We start from the raw sequence: 24,751 nt of genomic DNA, 5'->3' as shown, positions 1-24,751 counted from the left end.
CGGTAGTGTACGTTTATGGTAGTTAACCTCTCTACCTCCTCGCCGCCCGTCCGTCTCCTCTCTGCGTAGCAAGACTAACAACACCTGCGCTGGAGTTTCTAAGGTAAAGTGACGCCAAAAACCCGTTTCTTATTTATCATTTTTTGCTAATTCTTCTTATTTACATGTCTATTCTTCTTATTTACATGTCTATTATCTAATTTAGTGTTCATTATTCTCATGGGAAAATTATGTGTAGTAGTTTATAAAGAAGTTATCATAGGTTTTTGGGCTCAACCACGGATTAATCCTATTTCAATGTATTCTTATGGGAAAATTCGTTTCGACAACCGAACATTTTCTACATCCGAAGTTGGTTCTGGAACGGATTAAATTCGTATGTAGAGGTTCCACTGTACTGAGTAGAAATTTATTTCTATTTGAACCATGTTTAATTCCTATGGTTTAACTGTTATTGTAGTTACGGTTCCTTTAAGGTTTAGATATGCTTTGACATGTAAGGTTTGATGCCTTTTGTGATTCGACACTCAGTTGATTCCTTGTCGTCTTAGTTATTTAGCCTTACGCTCCCTATGTCATTTGGCTAGTTGGTAATTGGATGTTTCTTAAATTATTATATTATATTATTGTCGTACATGGTGATTGTATTCTCCGCATTATGTTATTACTTTATTGGGCTTGGAAGCATTCTCTGGTACTTTTTCACCGGCCGTCACAGATCAACTCAGAAAAGGGATTTTGACGAAGGAAAAATCTATTTCTGGGGAGAGACCTGTGACGTCCGGTGAAACCCTTCCCGGTTATTTTTGTACGGACCCACCCTTTCCTTGCCAAGCCATATGTTCTTGCAGAAGGATGACCTGTAGAGCAAAATAGATTTTTCCTTCGTCAAAATCCCTTTTCTCTGCTTCTTCTTGAAGAAAGCTTGCTTTTGGACTTCGACCTTCCTTTTGTCAGTGAGGCCCCACCTCACTTACAAATTTTGGTTTGCTCTCGCAGCGTCTTGCAGAACCTTGTTCACCTCCTCCTGAGGAAAGAAGGTTTTACCCCAGCAGGAGGAAGCTATCAGCCTGTTCGGTTCATGTCTGATAGAGGCCTCAGACAGAACGTATTTCCTGCAACTAACTCGAGCCGACCAGAAATCGTGTAGGTCGATTTGGTAGGACAGAGACAGGTTCTTCGTGAATATCCGAAACAAGTTCTCAGTCGAATAAAGCGAGGCTAGGGACTCCGCGGTGGTAATGGAGTGGAGAGACCTAGCTAACCTATTCCGTGCCTCAAACTCAGTCCTGAGAAGATTCTCCGGTAATTTGGGAAGCTTCTCGGAAAACAGAGTAGAGGCGCAGTCTGTGTCTAACTTCCCTACTGTGAAAGTAGAGGAAGCATCGTCCCAGGTAGTAGAGGTACTCGGGATGAGCATGGAGGTGGGGTCCGTCTCTTTAAGAGCCGGCATGGCAGAACCTTCTTTGACAGCTTGAATAGTAAGATCTGTCATTTTATCCGTAATAGGTAAGGTAATAACGGGAGCAGTTGTAAATATGGTGTAGGCCCCATGTGTTGGGGCCAGACCGCAATACTATTTTAAAATTACACAAGGCTTTGATTTTTTCCAAAATTAGTTTTGGATGTGAAATATATTCTTCAGCCACCCCAAGCCGGTTAAAAATATTAGACTCGATACATCATGCAGGTATTAGATTGTCTACAGAAGCTTTTAAAACCTTGCCTATCCCAAGTCTTCTTGTTGATGCTGGAGAGTTACCTCTAGACCTTTATCGAATGTCTTCCATTATTCGGTATTGGTTTAGATTGCAAAGACTCCCTAACTCTCTAGCCTCTCAGACTGCAAGCCTTGTAAGACACGCATCATACTTTGAGTTGCACCCAAAATCTCCTCAACCTTATGGCTTTCGGGTGAAACGATTATTAAACAGTCTGGATATAATTAGAAGTAAGGTACTTCCATTCAAGGTATCATTAACGCCCCCATGGAAGTTACCAGAGATATCTTTTTGTAAATATTTTATGGGAGATAAGAAGATTATGTCAGACCTAGAAGCCAGGTCTTTTTTTAATGAACATGTTAAAGAACATAGAGGATCAACTTTTATCTATACTGATGGCTCCAAATCTGATGCTGGCGTTGGATTTGGAGTACATAGTAATGGTTTTAATTGTAGAGGTGCACTTCCTCTGACCGCTTCCATATTTACTGCCGAACTCTATGGCATATTAACCGCTATTGAGAAAATAGCGTTGGAGAAGGAGGGTAATTTTACAATTTTTAGTGATGCAAGGAGTGTCCTTCAAGCTATAGAAGTTTTTAATTTTGATAACCCTCTAGTTTTAAAGATTTTAGAATGGCTCTTTATTATTGGACGGAGAGGTATAACAGTTCAATTTTGTTGGGTTCCAGCACATGTAGGTGTGTCTGGGAATGAGAAGGCAGATTCACTGGCTAAGAAGGCTGCATCCGAGTTGCTGCCAAGAAGGTATCCCATTCCCTGTAATGATTTCTTACCTGACATCAAGAAATTGGTTTGCAATAAATGGCAACAGCAATGGGATAGCCTAGATGGGAATAAAATGCGAGAGGTAACAAATGTCATATCTCCTTGGAGATATATGATGCCCCGAAAATGGGAGACGTCTCTTTGTCGTCTCCATATTGGTCACACTCGGTTGACACACGAGTTTCTGCTGGAGGGCCAACACCAACCGTATTGCGACGACTGTTTAGTACCTCTAACAGTGAGGCATTTGTTGACCGAATGCCCCAATTATAACAACTTAAGGAATAGATATTTGTTTGAGGCTCGAGGTGAGGGTGGCAGGTTCATCCTTGCCGAGATTCTTGGAAATGATGTGTCCTATGCAAGTGGCATTTTTAGATTTATTTCAGAAGCAGGTCTTCTGAAAACTATTTAACTTTTATGACATTCAACTTTTATGATTTTAATTCAATACTCTTTTATTTATTTTATTTTATTTTTTATTTTTGTATACATAAATTAAATGTTACCGGCGTCAATGACCTTAGATGTCAGGATGCCTGAAAACTTTAAATCAATCAATCAATCAATCATTTCATTTCCTATCCTAACACATGCTGTACTACCTTTGTAGAAACTTTTCACTGCTTGCAGCAACCTTCCACCAACTCCATATAACCTCATCACATTCCACATTGCTTCCCTATCAACTCTATCATACGCATTCTCCAGATCCATAAACGCAACATACACCTCCTTACCTTTTGCTAAATATTTCTCGCATATCCGCCTTACTGTAAAAATCTGATTCATACAACCCCTACCTCTTCTAAAACCACCCTGTATTTCTAAGTTTGCATTCTCTGTTTTATCCTTGATCCTATTAATCATTACTCTACCATACACTTTTCCAACTGCGCTTAACAAACTAATACCTCTTGAATTACAACACTCATGCACATCTCCCTTTTAGTGGTACAATACATGCACAAACCCAATCTACTGGTACCATTGACAACACAAAACACATATTAAACAATCTCACCAATCATTCAAGTACAGTCACACCCCCTTCCTTCAACATCTCAGCTCTCACACCATCCATACCAGACGCTTTTCCTACTCTCGTTTCATCTAGTGCTCTCCTCACTTCATCTATTGTAATCTCTCTCTCATTCTCATCTCCCATCAGTGGCACCTCAACACCTGCAACAGCAATTATATCTGCCTCCCTATTATCCTCAACATTCAGTAAACTTTCAAAATATTCCGCCCACCTTTTCCTTGCCTCCTCTCCTTTTAACAACCTTCCATTTCCATCTTTCACTGTCTCTTCAATTCTTGAGCCAGCCTTCCTTACTCTCTTCACTTCTTTCCAAAACTACTTCTTATTCTCTTCATATGAATGACCCAATCCCTGACCCCACCTCAGGTCAGCTGCCCTCTTTGCCTCACGTACCTTGCGCTTTACTTCCACATTTTTCTCTCTTTATTTTTCATACTGGCAAATTCAGATGCATAACCCAACCCGGTGAATTCTGGACGGGGTTTAGTGAGTGATATATATATAAGTGGTACCTCTACATACGAATTTAATTCGTTCCACAACCAACTTCGTATGTAGAAAATGTTCGGATGTAGAAACGAATTTTCCCATAAGAATACATGGTAATTCATTTAATTCATTCCTCAGCCTAAAAACCCATAATAAATCCTTAATAAATGGCTACACATAATTACACATAACAATAACATAACTGCATAATATGAAAGAAGCATGTGAAAAAGATAATCATAAAGAAATAATAAATAAAAAATGTGTTTTATTGCCACTTTACCTTAGAGACAGGCCAACGCAGGTGTAGGATTTGCTACGCCAGGAGAAGACGGACGATCGGCGAGAAGGTAGACATGGTGTTAACATGTTCTTTAAATAAATAATCTCTCTCTCTCTCTCTCTCTCTCTCTCTCTCTCTCTCTCTCTCTCTCTCTCTCTCTCTCTCTCTCTCTCTCTCTTGTTCTTCTTCACTGTTAGTGTTAGAGACTATTAATTTTTTCTGAGAGAGAGAGAGAGAGAGAGAGAGAGAGAGAGAGAGAGAGAGAGAGAGAGAGAGAGAGAGAGAGATTAAACAAAAATGTGTTGTGTACATATGATTTTTAACAGCGTTAATGAGTTGAAAGACAGTTAAATGTAACTAAAAAAACAATATCAGCGAATCTGAATTCCTTTATTAACTAAAACAAATATTGATACAAATTCACTCGTGTGCGTATGCGCAAACACACACACACGCACGAGGAGACACGATCGGCGAGGAGGTAGAGATGGTGACTGCGATAACATACCGTAACTTACACTACGGAAATTTTAATCTAACTTAGCTTATTTATTTTTTATTATTTTTATATTTCATATTTTTTACATTTTTTTTTCTTTTGATTTTTTATTTTCATCACTTTCAGTGACGAGTTACGGTATGTTATCGCAGTCACCATCTCTACCTCCTCCCCGACCGTCTCTCTTACTGCGTAGCAATTTTTGCACCTATGTGTGTGTTTGTGCATACGCACACGAGTGTGTTTGTATCAATATTTGTTTTAGTTAATAAAGGAATTCAGATTAGCTGTTATTACTTTCTTAGTTACATTTAATTGTTTTTCAACTCGTTGACGCTGTTAAAAATCATATGTACTCTAAACACATTTTTGTTTAATTTCTCTCTCTCTCTCTCTCGGAAAAAAAAATAATAGACGTATCTAACACTATAACAGCGAAGAAGAGAGAGAGAGAGAGAGAGAGAGAGAGAGAGAGAGAGAGAGAGAGAGAGAGAGAGAGAGAGAGAGAGAGATATTTTATTTAAAGAACATGTTAATGCTACTGTATGTTTAGAGAGAAACAGAAAAAGAGAGAAGTCTTATTTAAAAGAGCTTGTTAATGCTATCATGGTTTTCTTTGCTTCACTTTTTTCTTTGCTTCACTTTTTTCTTTCTTTCTGTTCATCACGCTGGCCCTTCTCACAAATGATCGTTGCCAACAATCTCTTTGTCCTTTATCCCTATCAACAAAAGGCGTTCTATCTCTTCCAGGGTATTGCTACGATGTCTTGTAATAATGGTGATCCCCTTCGATGGTTATTTGCTTTAATGGCTGCCTTCAGCTTGATGATCCTTGAGATCATAGGCCTATTCCAGCCATATTGTTTAGCCATACAGTATCACTCACATGCACACTGCTCTCAAGTTTTTCTATAATTTCTTGCTTCAATTCTAATGAAAGAATTGCCTTCTTCCTGTACTGAAACATAGCTTCTTAGGCACCATGATTATAGGTAAAATCAAAAAGGAAATGTGAGAAAAGGAAGAAAATAAGCACTGTTAATAACAAACCAAACAGAGGACAACCACACGATACACACAAGAATAGAGAACTGAGCACTCGACGCTCAATGGCGTAATGTTTACTTCGTGTTTCGGGTGTAGAGTCAAAAATTTGCTCGAATTTTACTTCGGATGTTGGAAAATTCGGATGTAGATACGTTCGTGTGTAGAGGTTCCACTGTATATATATATATATATATATATATATATATATATATATATATATATATACTATGTATATATATATATTATATATATATATATATATATATATATATATATATATATATATATATATATATATATATATATATAAATATACATACATACATACATACATACATACATACCACTCACTAAATCCTGTCCAGAATTCTCCGTGTTGGGTCCTGCATCTGATGTCGCCATTCTCTCCAGAGATCCCTTTCCAATGCCAAGGCACCAGCCACCCGTTGAGATGATACCGCTAGAGAGATATTGGGTCTTTTGACTGGCCAGACAGTACTACATTGGATCCTTCTCTATGGTTACGGTTCATTTTCCTTTTGCCTACACACACACTGAATAGTCTGGCCTATTCTTTACGTATTCTCCTCTGTCCTCATACACCTGACAACACACATTACCAAACAATTCTTCTTCACTCAAGGGCCTACTGCACTGTAATTATTCAGTGGCCACTTTCCTCTTGGTAAGGGTAGAAGAGACTCTTTAGCTATGGCAAGCAGCTCTTCTAGGAGGACACTCCAAAATCAAACCATTGTTTTCTAGTCTTGGGTAGTGCCATAACCTCTGTACCATGGTCTTCCACTGCCTTGGGTTAGAGTTCTCCTGCTTGAGGGTACACTCAAGCACACACTCTCATCTTATTTTTCTTCCTCTTGTTTTGTTAGTTTTTATATTTTATATAGGAGAAATTTATTTTAATGTTATTACTCTTAAGATTTAATTTTCCTTTTTTCCTTTCTTCACTGGGATATTTTCCCTGTTGGAGCCCCTGGGCTTATAGCATCTTGCTTTTCCAACTAAGGTTGTAGCTTAGCAAGTAATAATAATAATAATAATAGTAATAATAATAATAATAATAATAAAAATCTGTGCCAGCTTCTGAGGACCCAGAAAAATCTATTTTCTGGGTCGACCTGTGACGGCCGGTGAAAAGTCCTTTCTACTTTTTCTGATATAAATCTTCCAAATATACCAGAGAAAAATAAAAGCATGGAATGCAGAGATTACTACCCTCGCGCGAGCACCTCGTGAGTGTCGTGTATACATCAGGGCCGTGTGAAAACCACTATTCACAGGCTGTCTTCCAATTAGATAACTCCTTCATCAAAGGGAAGGGCCGTAACAAAGACCCCAAAAACCACACTTGGACCACGCCCCGTCACCCACACGAACGCCTTCTAGGTCATCCTTCTGTTTTGGACTTGCCCGCAAAGTCGTAATTTGTTTGTGCTCGGTGTTTTCGCAAGTGATTGTCGTTAATTCAACATGACTGACGCTGCTACTTCACCTTTACCAATGTTAAGTACCATAGTTAGTTTTGACAGTTTTTTTTTCAGTACCGGGCATTTGTTCTCTTTCCAGTAATGTGGATTTTAATTTTGGAAGCAGCTTGACCTTCCTCGGTGACGGCAGCCATTTTAATTTTGTTAGCTTCGGTAGTTTTTCAAGTTAATATTGCCCATCTGGTACTCTGTCATCTGGGTTATATCACTTACGTTTTATGACCATTTTTATTATCATTATTTTATAATTGTTTTTACTATGGTATTTTTTTGCTAGCAAGTCCAATTTGGACGAACGAAGAATAACGGTCTGGCCGTTGTTATTGTTTATGTACACGCCTCAGGAAGGTGCTCGTTTTAGACTATATCTTTATATTTATTTGTTACGTTGTCGTTATTCTTCGTTCTTGGTTATTACAATTTTATCATTATTTTTATCATATTATTGTGTGAATTGGTTCTTTATAATGTAACCATGAGAGCGAGAGCATAGAGTGCTCGTTTTCTGTTTCTACAGTTACGAGTTACCCTTTCTCTCGTTTTCTTTCTTAAGCTCGGTAATGAGAGGTGGTTTTCCCGTTTTCCGTTTTATACGATCACGAGTTATTCCTGCCTCCGCTTCTTCTCCGGGTTTATGATATTACGTTTGATGGTATTTAGGTTTTATTGATGTGGTTACTGTTAATATAGCTAGCATTATTAATAGGTTCCGTTAGTGTATGAGTCATTATTTTGGGATCGCTTTATGCCGACACCCGTAGCTCCGTTCTCTTCGGAACATTCACCGCCTTGAGTTATACTCCGCTATAATTCATACTCATTGGGTTGGGAACTAGTCAAATATTTGGAGTGCAACGGTGAAACCCGGCACTCAGATTCCGGCTTCGGCCTTATGCACACGAACTTTTTTTTCATGATTAATCACCGCCTTGAGTTATACTCCGCTATAATGGATACTCATTGGGTTGGGAACTAGTCAGATATTTGGAGTGCAACGGTGAAATCTGGCACTCAGACTCCGGCTGCGGCCTTATGCACACGAATCCTTTTTCATGAATAATCACAATTTCATTATTACGGTCCTTTTTCATCGAATCTCTGGCTTAACCGGATATCACACAGACGTTCAGCATTGAGGTTAATATTATCTTACCGCTGATGTTCACGTTTTCACTATGACAGACCTTTGTCACCGGATCTCCGGTGGCAACAGAGACCACTCAGACGTTCAGAACCGGGGTTAACATTATTTTACCGATGAGGTTTATAGTTACATGTTACGTGGTTACTGGATGTTAGTATATTAGTTTGTAGCTCTAGCTAACAATTTTGAAAATCATATTAGTCACACATAATTAATGTTATTTATTTCTATTGATTCATCTGTTCACTGACCAGAGTCTCAAGGAACAGTAAATGGCCTCTCATGGCCTGGTTGGTTTCGACCTGGCTTTTCATTAGAAGGGGCTAACGTTGGATCCCAAGTACTGAGTAGAAATTTATTTCGATTTGAACACAATGTTATATGGATATTTATCCATATATATACATATTTATAATTAAATATATGCATAAATATAGACATATGTATTATATACATGTACAAATATATACATAAACATGTATATTATTATTTATAGATAATTTGGTTAATCCCAGCCTGTGAATAGGAGCACTAACCAGAGTTTCAAGCAACATCCAGACTGTGTCTCCTTTCTTTTACAGAAGGTCAGCCTACATGGTATGGTTCCCGGAGTCATGCACGCTCTGCTACGAGCTGTCCTCCCTACTCCTGACCGATGATGTAAGTTGGTTCTAATTTGTTTCTTTTTGGTATCCTTTGGCGATGATTTAATTTGTTCTGGATTTATATATACATTGCTTATTGAGGAGAACGGTCTTCTCCTTCATCACTAATCCCCTCACTTCTTTCAGGATGATGATGAATCTCTCCGGCCTGCAAGAGCGGCTCTCCGCCCTGCAAGAGCGGCTCTCCGCCCTTGGGTATCAAGATTTGGAAGGAATGCTCCATCTGGCGGACCCTATCTCCTCGGCGTGTCCTCTCTAGGGTTGGACGTCGACCCCATGGACGGGTAGGTAGGTGGTGATGAGTTTTGAGCCTTCAGCTTTGCCATTATCTGCATCACCGGCCTAGGACCCTCAAAGGATCCTGATGTTCATATTACCTTGCATAAAACCGTGACTGCTAAAAGTCAGGGATAGGGTTAAAGAGCAGATACAACACATTCTAGGGCAAGCCAAGGAGCTATGACGGAGCTCAAAGATATGGTGGCGAATCTTATCCGTTCAGGAACTCGGATGTCTCCCCCTACAGCCCCAGACGTATCGAAGTAACCTCCTTTGATAAAAACAACACATAGAAATTTGCCTTACATGTCCCATACATAGATGGTAACATAATTCTGGATGGCATAGACGTCCGCCCTCTGGAGGTTCTAGAATTTACTGACAGGGAATAGAATTCCCATTCAACGGATTCGTTCGATTGAAAGAGCATGTCTTGGTTAGGTTAGACAAGGTACCGAAGGTAACGGTAATATTTCCTAAAGAGCAGGCCCAATCTGTCTGGACCAGGATGTTGTCGGTCTGGGGGTACGCTAATTCCAAGCTCACCCCACACAATGGGGCCTACGCCATATCTACAACTACTCTCATTATTACCTTGCCTATTACGGATAAATTGACAGGTCTTACTATTCAAGCTGTCAAAGAAGGTTCGGCCATGCCGGCTCTTAAAGAGACGGACCCCACCTCGGGGAGTCCCTAGCCTCGATTTATCCCACTGAGACTTTGTTTCGGATATTCACGAAGAACCAATCACTGTCCTACCAATTCGACCTACACGCTTTGTGGTCTGCTCGGGTTAGTTGTAGGAAATACATTCTGTCTGAGGCCTCTATCAGACATGAACCGAGCAGGCTGATAGCATCCTCCTGCTGGGGTAAAACCCTCTTCCCTCAGGAAGAGGTGAACAAGGTTCTACAAGATGATACGAGAGCAAACCAAAATTGCAGGTGAGGCGAGGCCTCACTGCCAAAAAGAAGGTCGAAGACCAAAAGCAAGCTTTCTTCAAGAAGAAGCAGAGAGTTACCCTCTACAAAACGAACCGGGGTCACTGCCATCAATAGTCAGTTACCCACTCGTCATCACAGTCTTCCTCTGATTCGACGTCTATGCATCCGAATCCCCCTCATCAGGTGGTCTACCTCACTGATTCCCCAGGTACACAGCCCAACCCCGTTTGGATGTCCTCGCCTGCATACAGCCCTAGCTCCGAACCCTCAGGTTCCTTTCGTGGACACCAGAGAGGAAGCTACAGGAGTAGAAGACAGTTCCGCCATCGAGGCGGACCTAGGAAAAAGGGGGCTCGGGGAGGGAAAGGACCTAGATTCACTCCCTCACAATGATGTGGTCCCGGTAGGGGAGAGACTTTACCACTTTCAAGACCATTGGACCTTCGGTCCGTGGGCTCATAGCATAATCTCTAAAGGTTTGAGGTGGAAATGGCCACAAGGTCCTCCTCCTCCACCAGTGACCTTCTCCCAGAAATCCACTCCCATCCTGAAAGAGTACACCACAGAGTTACTCAAGAAGAAAGCAATCACACGGGACCGATCACTGAAGTACCAAGGCCGCCTGTTCACAATTCCGAAGAAAGGCTTGTCGGCATTGAGAGTGGACCTGGACTTGTCAAAGCTAAACTCTTACATTCTCTGCGACAAGTTCCGGATGTTGACTATCTCTCAGGTACGGACCTTACTTCCCCGTGGGGCCGTCACCACCTCTGTCGATCTTACTGACGACTATTATCATGTGCCTATAGCTCAAAACTTCTCTTCTTATCTGGGTTTCTGCCTAGGCAGGAAAGCCTTTGCATTCAAGACATGCCCTTCAGCCTCAACATTGATCCCAGGATATTCACGAAACTGGGAGAGACAGTGTTAGAACAACTCAGGAACCAAGAGATACAGATCATTGCTTATATGGACGGTTGGCTCATTTGGGCCCGGTCGGCCATAGAAGGCAACAGAGCTATGAAGGAAGTACTTCGATTTCTCGACAACCTGTGATTTCGGGTCAATCTCCAAAAGTCTCGCCTGCAACCATCAGGCCACTTAGAATGGTTAGCCATTCAGTGGGACATTTCGAAGCACACGTCTCTCCCTTCCAAAAAGGTAAGAGGAATAGCTTCCAAGATCAAGAATTTTCTCAAACACAAACAGGTGTCCAGAAGAGCCTTAGAAAGTATCCTCGGCCTTCTCCAATTCACTTCAGTAACAGATCTCCTATTAAAAGCCAAACTCAAAGACATCAATCGAGTTTGGAGAAAGAGAGCTACAGTACCTTTAAGAGACAAGGTCTCGAAGATCCCCTCTGTCTTGAAAATGAGACTACGCCCATGGTCCGAACCGAAGAATCTCTCCAAATCGGTTCCTCTACAATTCCCACCTCCACAAGTGACATTCCATACAGCCGCGTCTCTAAGTGGATGGGGGGATTACTCCGAACATCAGATGTTTCAGGGCTCTTGGTCACCCGCCATGAAAAAGTCCCATATCAATGTTCTCGAAGCCATGGCAGTGTTCTTGACCCTTAAGAGACTCTCTCCTCCGAGGTCGACCCACATCAGAGTAGTGTCAGACAGCACAGACGTAGTACACTGCATCAACAGGGGAGGATCCAAGTCACCCAACCTGAATCAGATCCTGGTCACTATCTTCGCCTGGGCAACAGAAAAGAACTGGTTCCTGTCAGCAACTCACCTAGCGGAAGTCCAGAATGTTAGAGCGGACTCACTATCCAGGACGAAACCACTGGAATCAGAATGGTCTCGAGACATAATTTCATTCCGGTAGATACTGTACTCAGGCTGGTTCCGGGCCTCCAGGTAGATCTATTCGCAACTCAGATGAATCACAAACTTCCTTGTTATGTGACCCCAACCCTGGACCCTCAGGCTTATGCCATGGACACATTACCCCGGGATTGGAACCATTAGAAGAAGATTTACCTATTTCCCCCCAGTGAATCTTCTAATGAAACTTTTACACAAACTACGCTCCTTCCGGGGGGCAGTGGCTTTAGTACCATATCACTGGCCAAGAACAGCTGGTTTCCTCTCCTCCTTGAGTTGAAACTCCGTCCCTTCCGGATCCCGTTCCCCAAACTGACCCAAGTAATCCAAACTCACTGTGTCAGATTACTCAAGGATAGCCAAAACTCTAACTTTGTGGACTACATGAAGTTTGCAGCTCGTAGAGACGCGAACATTGAACCAGAAAACGATCTCTTCATCGAATCAGACAAAAGGGACTCGACAATTCGCCAATATGATTCGGCCGTTAACAACTAGCAGATTCCCTAAGAGTTCAGACCATTCTCGTATGTCTCCGAAAATAGCCATCTCTTTCTTGAGGTTCCTATTTGGCAAAGGCCTAACAGTTAGCACTTGAACCACCATAAAGTCAGCTTTGAAGAAGATCTTCCTTGTTGGGTTTAACATTAACCTAGCTGATTCCTATTTCTCATCTATTCCAAAAACATGTGCTAGGCTTAGACCTAGGGTTCGGCCACAAAAGGACTCTTGGTCTCTGAACAGTGTCCTCAAACTTGCGACGGACACGGACAATGAATCCTGCTCTTATATCACTCTTCTTAGGAAGACTTTATTTCTAACGGCTTTGGCCTCAGGTGATGGAATATCAGAACTAGCAGCTCTCTCACGAAACCCGGAAAACATAGATTTCCTCCCTTCAGCCGAAGTACTCCTTTCTCCAGACAAAGCTTTCCTAGCTAAAAAATGAGGATCCGCAAAATAGGTGCTCCCCTCGAAAGATTATTCTTCTTCCCCAGGATCTTTTTTCTGTGTCCAGTGACTACTCTCAAGGGCTTTTTAGCTAGAACTGCTACCCGCTCGTCTGGCCCCTTGGTTATCAGGGAACAAGGAGGTACTATTTCCATTCACGATATCAGGCAACAAATCCTCTACTTCTTTAAACATACTAATCCGGAATCATTTTCCCATGCTCATGATATACGGACAGTAGATACCTCCATCAATTACTTCCAGAACAGGGACTTTGATGATTTTAAAAAATATACGGGTTGGAAATCCCCTATGGTTGTCAAACGCCACTATCTAAAGATCTTACAGGCCCTTAAATACCCGACGATGGCAGCGGGGAGCCTTATCCCTCCCCATTAATCGCTTCTTCTTCCTTTCTTCCATCTCTTCTCTTCTCCCTCCTACCGGCCACTCACACCACGTCGCCACTCTCCTGGGTAGTTCGTTAGCCCTATGATATTTGCCATGTTTAATTCCTATGGTTTAACTGTTATTGTAGTTACCGTTCCTTTAATGTTTAGATATGCTTAGACATGTAAGGTTTGATGCCTTTTGCGATTCGACACTCAGTTGATTCCTTGTCGTCATAGTTATTTAGCCTTACGTTCCCTATTTCATTTGGCTAGTTGGTAATTGGACGTTTACTTACATTATTATATTATATTATTGTCGTACACGGTGATTGTATTCTCCTCATTATGTTATTACTTAATTGGGCTTGGAAGGCATTCTCTTGTACATTTTCACCGGCCGTCACAGGTCGACCCAGAAAAGGGATTTTGATGAAGGAAAAATCTATTTCTGGGGAGAGACCTGTGACGCCTGGTGAAACCCTTCCCGGTTATTTTTGTACGGACCCACCCTTTCCTTGCCAAGCCATATGTTCTTGCAGAAGGATGACCTAGAAGGCGTTTGTGTGGGTGACGGGGCACGGTCCAAGTGTGGTTTCTGGGGTCTTTGTTACGGCCCTTCCCTTTGATGAAGGAGTTATCTTATTGGAAGATCTTACATTCATCAAGTGAATAGTGGTTTTCACACGCCCCTGATGTATACACGACACTCACGAGGTGCTCGCGCGAGGGTAGTAACCTCTGCATTCCATGCTTTTATTTTTCTCTGGTATATTTGGAAGATTTATATCAGAAAAAGTAGAAAGAATGACTTTTCACCGGGCGTCACAGGTCTCTCCCCAGAAATAGATTTTTCCTTCGTCAAAATCCCTTTATAAAGACATGCTCTCAAAGTCATAGGGATTGGTGTGATTCTAATCTTTTAGAAGAGTAGTAGCCTGGGAATGCCAAACAAACTTCACAGCACACTACCAGAAGGAATTTACCTACACGTCATTTGACACATTCTCACTGGGACCTGTGGTGACTGCCAGAAGGTAGTGTAGCATATCAAGCTTCTTAACAGGACAAGAAGCATCTAGTGTAACATAAGTTGCAACATTATTCTAGAAATGAAATGTTATAATTTCTAGCTCTTTTTCCTCTTTTCTTATCCCTTCCTTGGGTTGCAGCAGTTGCGCTGTTATTTGATGCAATGTAAAGATAACCTTCATACAGAGCAACTATTATGTAATAATAGATCTAGAAACATTTCCCTCCCTCCTCCATATGTGAAGGAGGATGAACAGAAATGTAAACCCATTACTTTCCATTAGCAATACATTTCATACTTTATATCCTCCATAACTGTTGCTGTCCTGACTGAAATATAGCCTTTCTCTTGAGAATCTTTTTTAGATGTCAGGATGCCTGAAAACTTTAAATCAATCAATCTTGAGAATCTTTTCTTAAGTTGGTAGTAGGTGGATTAGAGTCAACACTGTTGCACCACTTCATGTACAAGTGTCATGACATCCCGTGATTTTAAACCAGCCAGCAGGGTTATATCAACTTCCTCCCTCCTAAGGATAAGTTTCCTAAAATGGACAAGGTTTTGTATTCATGTAGGAACAAATCACAAATGTTAAGTCATTATTTTTTGTAATTATAAAAACCTGAGTCCTTTATGATACACTTCCTGCCTCATCCGCCGAGCAATTCTTATAGTCAGGTAGCCGAACTCTGTATTTAGCTGATTTCATGTTAAAAATAGTGGAGCAAGTGTTTTTTAAGTGTCAAGGCATGGGGAAGTCTAGTTCATCTTGTTGGATATTGTATATGTGGATGGTACAGCCGCCATGACAGTTTCCAAGATGGCCGCTGTCAGAATTTTTTTTACTCATACTGTAGGTTGTATTGGACAGAAATTTGTTATGTTTGTGACAATTACACCATATTTCAACTGGAGAAACATGTTTATGTATTTTATTTTCGTTTTGGACCACAAAAGTTTGTATTATAGACATTTTTATGAGGAAAATGAAGAAAATGGGGTAAAAATTAAATGAGGGTAAATGATCTGAAAAATAGACTTAGCAGAACAATCACTACGTGTACTGAAGAAAACGTTGAAGAAACAAACAAACATTTCACAAATGCCTATTGAACTTGAACAGTAAATTGATTTATGCAAAGGCTTTTACATCCACATGCTTGTGTGCATCCGAGTCCATTATGTGTACATTTGCAACGTTGAGTTGCACAAACTGCTCGACATTTGCATGTTGTGAGCTCCAAACAGAATGCAGTGATTGGCTTCCCAGTCATCAGTTGTGGCTGAAGCATCTCACTACCTTCTCTTACCACCAGTTCCCATCCACTTTCCTCAGGTGCAGGAAGATGCGGTTCAGCTTCCAAGGTTCTTCTCCACTCTAGGGACTGATAATATGCACGCCAGATGTGAAGAATCAAAGCATCACGGGTTGGAGGCAGATTCTCAATTGATTTGGTCAAGCCAAGAAATAGATCACACCTGACTTTGTGGATGGAGTTTTCTTGGCTATTGGGAACATACAGCTTGTAGACAAAGGACTCTGTATCAGCAATCACATTCTCATCTGGAAAGTCTTCCTTGCCGAGATTCTGCAGAAGCTGTGAGTTTTGTTGGAAGATAACCCATGCAGAGGGCTTCCCAATTCCAGCAAACTGGCTTGTACTATCCGAACCTGTTACAGCTTGAAATGTGAGAAGTGATGCTCTCTGCGAATCTGTGATGTTGATGGAATGAACAGGAACAAAATGTTGCTTTTTAGGCGTTCCGGCTTTCATCCAGAGAAAGTGGCTGAGCTGTGGCTGAGAGGCAAGAAGGAAAACAAAAACTAGTTTGTGGGTATCCCTGTTCACTTGCATCCTTCACATGGAGAAGAATCCTAGTGTCCGCCTCTTCATGCTCAGCAGACGATGTCCACACTTTTGCAGGGTCCGTGAATCCTCCGTTCAATACCAGCTCCACTCCTTCTTGATTGTGGAACTTGTTTGCTAACTCTAGGCATAAAAAATTAGCCAAGCTCGCTTTGTTTTCATCTACGGAGATGAATCTATTCCACTGCCCCATGGACTGACTTGTTTGCACATCTCGTCTGATTGCTTTCTTGCCTCGTACTCCCTAACTTCGAGCTGTTGACTTGATTGTTTTCTTCCTGTACTGGTCAAAGGCAAGGTCAACCCTAGAACAACTGTTGGAAAACACGTGACTGACATAATTAGCAACAGTATCAGCCCTTTCGCCGAGAGTTTTACCTTTCATCCTGTTTCCTAGTGTCTGGATCATGGCCATTCCATCAATGACAGTGCATGTTTGTAATGGTTCAGGCGTAACATTATGTGGCAAGCCTTGCTGGAGAATCTTGGCAAGGTCTGCTTTGTTGATTGTTCTCAGGTAGATGCAGTCTGCCATCAGGCACTGCCATAGAAAGTGGCAGTGCACAAATCTCTTGCTCCAACATTTTGTTCATGTCAATATCTCTGCCTGCTTGCATTGCTATCACCACACTCGTGAGTAGTTTTATGTCAGCCTTTAGCGCATTAGTTTTTTCCTTTCCAACATTGACTTCCACAGTGTACATGTTCTCAAATGTTTTAAGATTCTTTGATTTGATTCTGTCGTGAAAACCTCTTGTCGTCTTAGTGAACCTGTTCTCCGCAAACTCTGACACAATCTGCTTCACTGTTACTTCAGCATGCAGAAGGTCATTCATAACCACTTCTCTTGCAATATCACCTGTTGTAATTGAAACCAGTTCTCGGGAATTGCGATCAAGTGGATTGCGAATCTCGAACAGGTCAATGAACTTTTGCACATTATCTTGATCTTGCTTCATTCTCTTGGAACCAAAATCTTAATGTGCAAATTCATATTCATCATCGTCTTTTTCATTTCCCGCTACATTGAACATCGTCTTAGTATCTCTGGTTAGCTGAGCTCTCTCATTGAAAGTTAGGCCCCATCTGTCACGGTCGGTGTCTGTTTTTGTAATCCCCACCAGCCCTCCAGCTACCTTCCTGGCATTGTTATCATGTTCAATAGCCTGGTCTTCAGGTATTTCGTTGAACTTGAGCTTTGTTTCTTTTGTTGCAAAGTCTCCTGCAATAAAGCCTCTGTGCACCTCTGGAGCAGTTTTGGGTAGCATATGCATATCAGCTAGGAAGACAGCTCCCCAGCATGAGTAATAGAAATGATCAAATGCTCCAAACCAAGGCAGCATTTCAGAAAATTATGTAAGGAACAGGCCCCAGTCCCCCTTACAAAGAGAGCGAGTGAACCTCAGGAGGATGGAGATCAACTTCATGTAGGTTCTTCAATAGCAAAGAGTGGCATTCTCTGAGCAAGAATCCTCAAACTCACTAAACAGGACATGCACCTCTTCAGTTTCTGACAAAAGATCTTCAAGGGAGGAATTGATTTCTCTGTCATCTTTGGTGGCAAAGGCATCTGAAACTCTCCCAATTCCACAAATACAAATTAACACTACGACTTCACAAATAAGACTCCGTATATTCTCGTTTCAAAAGCGGTCATCAGGTACACGTGTCACGTGACCAACCAATGAATATATACAAAAATAACAAATAAAAATAAATAACAAAACTATAACATAAAACCCCACAACTCAAAAGCCATAATTAGATTTGATGAATAATAAAACGTTTAAATAAGATATCAAATTAAGAAATTACAGAATTTAACATACAGCTAAACATACAAACATACAATCTAACTACCCCCAAATTCCAAGATTATATGTTACATCAAACGATCACCAAACACAACCGAAACATGACGATGAGCAAAGTTTGTAACTGGTCAACCACAGTCGAATCTGATTACTATTATTAGTAAACATAGCAAAGTTACCAACACACTAAAATACGGATTTTGACATAGGAAAATTCTATTTTCGGGTAAGATAGCCATGTCGTCCTGATGGAAGTTCCCTCCGGCAGGTTCCTACTGTATAATATTTCTGCGAGTGATATTACAAGAGAATTACCATCAGGTATCACGGGGTTCCAACCCCCGGAGCGACTATCCTAAGATATTGTGTATAATCAGGGATGTATCCGTAGAAAACCATAGATATCTGCACCCCAAACAGACTTAACCCAGTCTAGCAATACAAAATTAAAGCAATTTAGTCAATACGAGTTCACTACAAGTATAAGCTAGGTTTAAAAATCCATGCATTGCATTTTGTATATTAAGGGTTCTAATTCTTAGCAATGTGAATTAGGAACCCCTACAAATTTTGTCAAATATTTTTGAAAAATAACTTTTTTTTGGAGAATGTATACATCAAGGTCTATCTTAATGCCAGGATCAACTTATACACGATGAAAAACATGGGGATTGACTCCAACATTGTGAGTTCATTGCAATTAGAAGCTAAAATATGAAAAAAGTTTAGAAATTGGCGGCCTTTTTGAAAACTGTCATGGCGGCCATACTATCCATATCTATAATGTCCAACAAGTGGATTCATATTGATCTGTATCTGAACAATCTATTTAGACTTGTTGGACTATTCTAACATGCAATCAGCAGGGTGTTGCACATTTTCTGACTTTGGCTTCCTGACTATTAGGCGAAGATAAAAGTGGCGACTTACTGTACTGGTAGGGGACTGGGCTTCCCCACCACCTGCCATTAACTGCCGACATCTCATTAAAAATTTTTACGGCTGAGTTCCAGCTTTGCTGAAATCATAATCCTATTAAAGGAAAATACAAATTACTTTTAAAATTAGTGGTATTTCATAATAATGCACTAAAATCCAAAAATATCTTCGGCAAAATAATTAACATTTGGAAATTTATGAAGTGATGGACATACAGCTGAACATATGATTTTCACTAAAAACCCTACTGTATTTTTTTTTCTTTTTAAAGTTAAAAGAAGTCCATTTCAAGAACATCCTGACATCTGCACCATTTTGGTGCCTTGTGTTCTTCCATTTTGGAGATTCTTTTGGGTACTACATGTTGTCCACAGAGATTCCAACTTACCTGAATAATATTCAACATGTAGATCTTGCGAAGGTATGTTTGGTAAATTTCTATTATTTGTGAATATTGACGAAATTTAATCTCTTACTATCTTTTATATATATATATATATATATATATATATATATATATATATATATATATAGGAATGAATGAATGTATGAATGAATAAGAGTATAAGTATACTGTACAGGTACAATACTGTACACTGAAACCACCTTATCCAAACCCCCACCCCACACATGGTTGTGGAATTCCTCAGGTAAATAATCATTTAATGTAATTGTACTTTAAATATAAAATACTCTATAGAAGTGAAAATACTTTGTAGAAGTGATTGTGTAGTACTGTATGTTAAATCTTATATAAAAATACCCCCTCTTTATGTTGGTTCAGCATGTCATTTCCAACTTACATCACTTTCTTTAGATATTGATTACTGTACTTATATAAAATTCAATTGTTCCGTCACTCCATACAAATTCTTGCTTTTACTTTCGGTATAGCTGAAAGACGAGCCATAAGAATTTTTCGAGGGATAACTACCCCAATCACTAGTTAGCGGGAGGATTAGGGGTAGCCAGCTACCCCGCTCACTCACACACCTGGGCTGAGCATCCACTCTGCTTTTGGCTTGGGTAGATTGGGGACATATCCACTCTTGCCCCCCTCATGTCAAACTGTTCAACATAAAAATGCTTGCAGGAAGTTTGAACTTTTTGAAGTTCTATCAATTTAACTACCTGATTCGGAAGATCTTTCCACATAATTTCTGTGTATCGTGATTAACCCCAACCCCTTTTTTAAAAGTTTTTTCGAACAGCATGTTCCTGTTAATGAGGGTAATTTCAGCTTTATTCTAAATTATTTTGTTTTGAGTTTTAATTTTGTGACCTAAGCCACTTCTTCGGAATAATTCCCCATCTCACCACTTACTTCCCATTTGATCATAACAGATTGTTTACAATTAATTCCTTAATTTTCTTTTTCTTTTTAGTGTGTGTGTTACTTCTTCTGACCGGCCTCTTGCACACCTGTTCTGGAGCTCAGGGCTGCTCCTGCGGTGCCTTCATGTTCGTTCTCGAGATGGACCCCCACCAACTGTGTCCGTCTTGCTGGGGCCAGCGTAGTGACCAGGACAACACTTGTCCCGAGTGTTGGGAGTGGTCTGCCTCCCAGTGGGAGAGGTTTGGGCTTAGGCAAAAGGAAGTCCAAGCGAGATTCTTCCCATTCAGGGTCTTCCTCGAAGTTGAAGAAATCTCATACTTTTTCTTTAACCCTCGATCTCTTCCCAAAGCTGCTCCTCGACCGGTCTTCTCTGGGGAACAGCCTAGTAGCAGCGCATCCCTATTAACCCCAGGTCAACCTTGAGGATCAAGGGACGGTACCATTTCCCCTGGCAAAACGGGTCTGCCTCTTCCCCTGAGGAGTGCCTGCTCTTTTTCTGATCTTTTGTAGATGTGGCCATTGCTGGATTTGTTTGGTCCCCCATGAAAGGAAGTTGTGTACATGCTTTTCAGTAGGGAGCTGAGACGGAGCAGATTCCGACTTCCTCAAATGTGGATCCCTCCCTATTAGGCGCAGCGCCGGACGACTTTGGTGTTGTTGCCTACCGTTTGGACTTACAGTCCCCTGCTGTGGCTGATGCCCAAGACTGTGCTTCCTACCTTGCTGAGCTCACTATTCTGTCGGGGGGAGAACAAAGCCCAAGGCAATTCCTTTGGGAGGCCATCGCTGTCATGGGCGAGAGATATCTCATAGCGACCAACTTGTGACATTGCTGACTTTGTCAGAGCTGGCTCCCTCTTCGGAGGAACCTGCTAGACGTTCCTTTTGGGGTTCGTTGGGTACAGGAGTTCCTAACTCCTCATCACCTTGGGCGTGCACCCTCCCCTGAGGTAAGGAGACGCCTGTTTGGTCCCTTGGACTGAGACTCTGGGCTCTCGCCACGCTGAACCTTCGGGCTCTCAATACCCTGAGCCTTTGGGCTTTCGTCTCACTGAGCCTTCGAGCTCTCTTGACCCCGAGCCTTCGGGCTCTCGTCATGCTGAGCCCCCGGGGCTCTCATCACGCTGAGCCTTAAGGGTTTCGTGACCACGACCACGAGCCTTCGGGCTCTCATCACGCTGAGCTTTCGAATTCTCTTGATCCTGAGCCTTCGGGCTCTCATGAGCCGGAGCCTAAAGGCTCTTATGATCCAGAGCCTTTGGGCTCTCGTCACACTGAGCCTTTGGGCTCTTGTCACACTGAGCCTTCGGGCTCTTGTCACGCTGAGCGTCCGGGCACTCGTCACACTGAGTCTTCAGGCTCTCATCACACTGAGCCTTGGGGCTCTCGTTACAATGAGCCCTGGGGCTCTCGTCACGTTGAGTCTTGGGGCTCTCGTCTCGGTGAGTCTTGGGGCTCTCGGTATACTGAGCCCTGGGGCTCTCAGTACCTTGATCATCCGGGGTCTCGTAACTATGTTGGACAAGGATGCTCTCCAAGAGGTCCTCGACGTGTCTTCAGGCTTCTTCAGTCGACACTTTCTTGTGCAAAAGGCGTCTGGAAGCGGGAGACCAGTCATCAATCTCTTGGCTTTGAACAGGTTTGTCAGAAAAACTGCGTTCAAGATGGAGACAACTGACACAGTCAGACAAGCAATAAGACCACAGGACTTCATGTGTACCCTGGATCTCAAAGATGCATACTTCTAGATCCTAGTCCATCCGTCTTCAAGGAAGAATCTAAGGATTATGTTTGACCAAAAGCAATACCAGTTCAAGGTGCTGTGTTTCAGTCATTCCAAAGCACCTCAGATCTTTATGTGAGTGTGTGCTCTTTTGTCATCTTGGGCTCACAGAATCGGCATCCATATCCTAAGATATCAGGATGCCTGGCTGATTCTAGCAGACTTGGTGGAGACCCTTCTTCAACACCAAGACAAGCTTTTAGAGCTTTGCCAAGATCCGGAGATCATGGTAAATCTCGAAGTCACAGCTGCTGCACTTTCAAAGATTGGTATATCTAGGCATGATCATAGACACCAAACAGCACAAAGCATTTCCATCAGGCAAAAGAATTCAGAGGCTGAGGAAGGTAGCAGGGTTCCTCCTCAGGTGAGAAGAGCTTCCAGCCCAAAACTGGCTCTGTCTCTTAGGCCACTTATCATCCCTGGCCTGTCTAGTCCCCAATGGTTACCTCAGGATAAGATCCTTCCAGTGGCAGCTAGAGTCTCAGTGGAACCAAACATCGATTTTTTGGACACCCTGGTTCATCCAGGGTTAGAGGTACTGATGGACCTCAGATGGTGGGTGGCAGACGAGAACCTCAGCAAAGAGGTAGACCTTTTCTTCCCTCCCCCAGGACTGATGCTTTTTGTGGATGTATCAAAAGAGGGGTGGGTTCCCCATATGCTGCACCACACCATCTCTGGCCTTTGGTCAGAATCAGAAAAGTACCAGCATATAAATCTCTTATTATGATGAGGGCAGCTTTTCTCGCCTTCTAGCACTTTTAACAGTTCCTAGCGGGGCACTTTGTGGTCTTGAGCGTCAACACCATGGTAGTAGCCTACCTAAACAAGCAAGGCGGTACATTTTCGCTGCTCCTGTGCTATCTAGAAGTAGAGATACTCAGATGGGCAGAAGATAACTCGGTGTTCCTGTCTGCTCACTTCATTCCAGGCAAAAGGAATGTGCTTGCGGACAATCATGAGCAGAGTGATTCAGATAGTGGGCTCCGAGTGGATTTTGAATCATCTAGTAGCCAAAAAAGTGCTGACTTTGTGGGGTTCCCAACTGTGGACCTGTTCGCGACAGTCCTAAACTTTAAGATCCCTCTCTACTGCTCTGCAGTCCCAGACCCTCAGGCTCTCTGACAAGATGCATTCTAACAACGGCGGGACAACATCGAAGTTTACACACTTCCACCTAATCTGCCTGATGAGGAAAGTCCTCCACAAAGTCAGAATATGCAAGAACTTATCAATGACTCTGATAGCTCCGCTATGGCATCATGCAGTGATCTGCGGACCTTCTGCCGCTCTTGACAGAGCTTCCGAGGGAACTTTCTCCACGTCACGATCTACTCAGACAATCACATGTCAGCATCTTCCACAAAGCTGTAGCTTCGCTTCGACTTCATGCCTGGAGACTGTTCAGTGTCTCCTCACTCAGAGAGGCTTTACGCAAGTTGCGAAAAGAATGTCTGTACATCTCAGCCGTTCTTCAGTGTAAGTCTACCAGGCTAAGTGGTCTGTTTTCTGTGGTTGGTGTCGAGGAAGGGGTATTACTTCCTTTGATGCTTGTTTTCCAGCAATAGCAGAGTTCCTTGTATACCTTCGGGAAGAAATGCTCCTCTTGGTTTCAGCAGTCAAAGGCTACCGCTCAGCCTTGAGTCTCGCCTTCAAACTGAGGGTAGTAGATATTTCCTTCTCATTGGAAACTTTCTCTCCTCATACGAAATTATGAGATTTCTTATCCCCAGTCACTTTTCAGGAGCCACCGATCCCCCTACCTGCTGGTTCCAGTGGATTAAGGGGTCTTGGACAATCTGGCGTGGTGTCTGAATGATAAAAACCACACCAGGACAATTCCACTTTACTCCTGACCTCCTGAGACACTGCTGTTGTTCATAGCCGCATCCAAGTAGGGGTTGCGTGTACACCTGAGGACCCTGACCACTCTAGGAATGTAGTCTACAGAAGAAAAGCATTTGTACCTTAACCTTTTAGAAATACTAACAGCATGGCTAATACTGTACTGCAATCCTTCCAACGAAGTTTGATAAGGCAATTGTTGCTGTTGATGGGCGACTACACTACTGTAATGGCCTATTTCATAAAGCAAGGGGGCCACTATTTCAGTTTCTTTGCAATTTGGAGAGTTAAGCTCCACTTACCTGGCATTTGACAACTTGCTAGAACTGTCAGTGAGGTTCATTCAAAGAAAGAGGAATGAATGGTCTTGCAGACTCACTTAGCTGCCAGGGAGAGGTAGTACAGTCGAAATGGTCCCGTTTCTTGCCTTTTGGGGTCAACGTTGATCCACCTGTTCACCACTCGGTGGAACAAGAAGCTTCGAGTTTACTGCTCTCCAGTTCCATACCTAGCTGCAGTGCTATAAGACTCCT

General features: G+C 42.0%; 1 protein-coding gene across 4 annotated transcripts in view; it reads left to right on the top strand.

Moving 5' to 3' along the window:
* The window catches only part of LOC137630662 (putative inorganic phosphate cotransporter), a 254,167-nt gene that overhangs the window by 124,609 nt on the left and 104,807 nt on the right, over positions 1 to 24,751 (top strand). For all 4 annotated transcript variants that reach the window (XM_068362275.1, XM_068362276.1, XM_068362278.1 and 1 more), the window contains one exon: positions 19,523 to 19,672. In XM_068362275.1, the coding sequence (XP_068218376.1) occupies positions 19,523 to 19,672 (150 nt within the window). The remainder of the gene's footprint in view (positions 1 to 19,522; positions 19,673 to 24,751) is intronic.

This window comes from Palaemon carinicauda, chromosome 38, assembly GCF_036898095.1.
Source record: "Palaemon carinicauda isolate YSFRI2023 chromosome 38, ASM3689809v2, whole genome shotgun sequence".
Taxonomy (NCBI): domain Eukaryota; kingdom Metazoa; phylum Arthropoda; class Malacostraca; order Decapoda; family Palaemonidae; genus Palaemon; species Palaemon carinicauda.
Note: the sequence above shows the minus strand (reverse complement) of the source record. Positions and strands in the feature narration are given on the sequence as shown.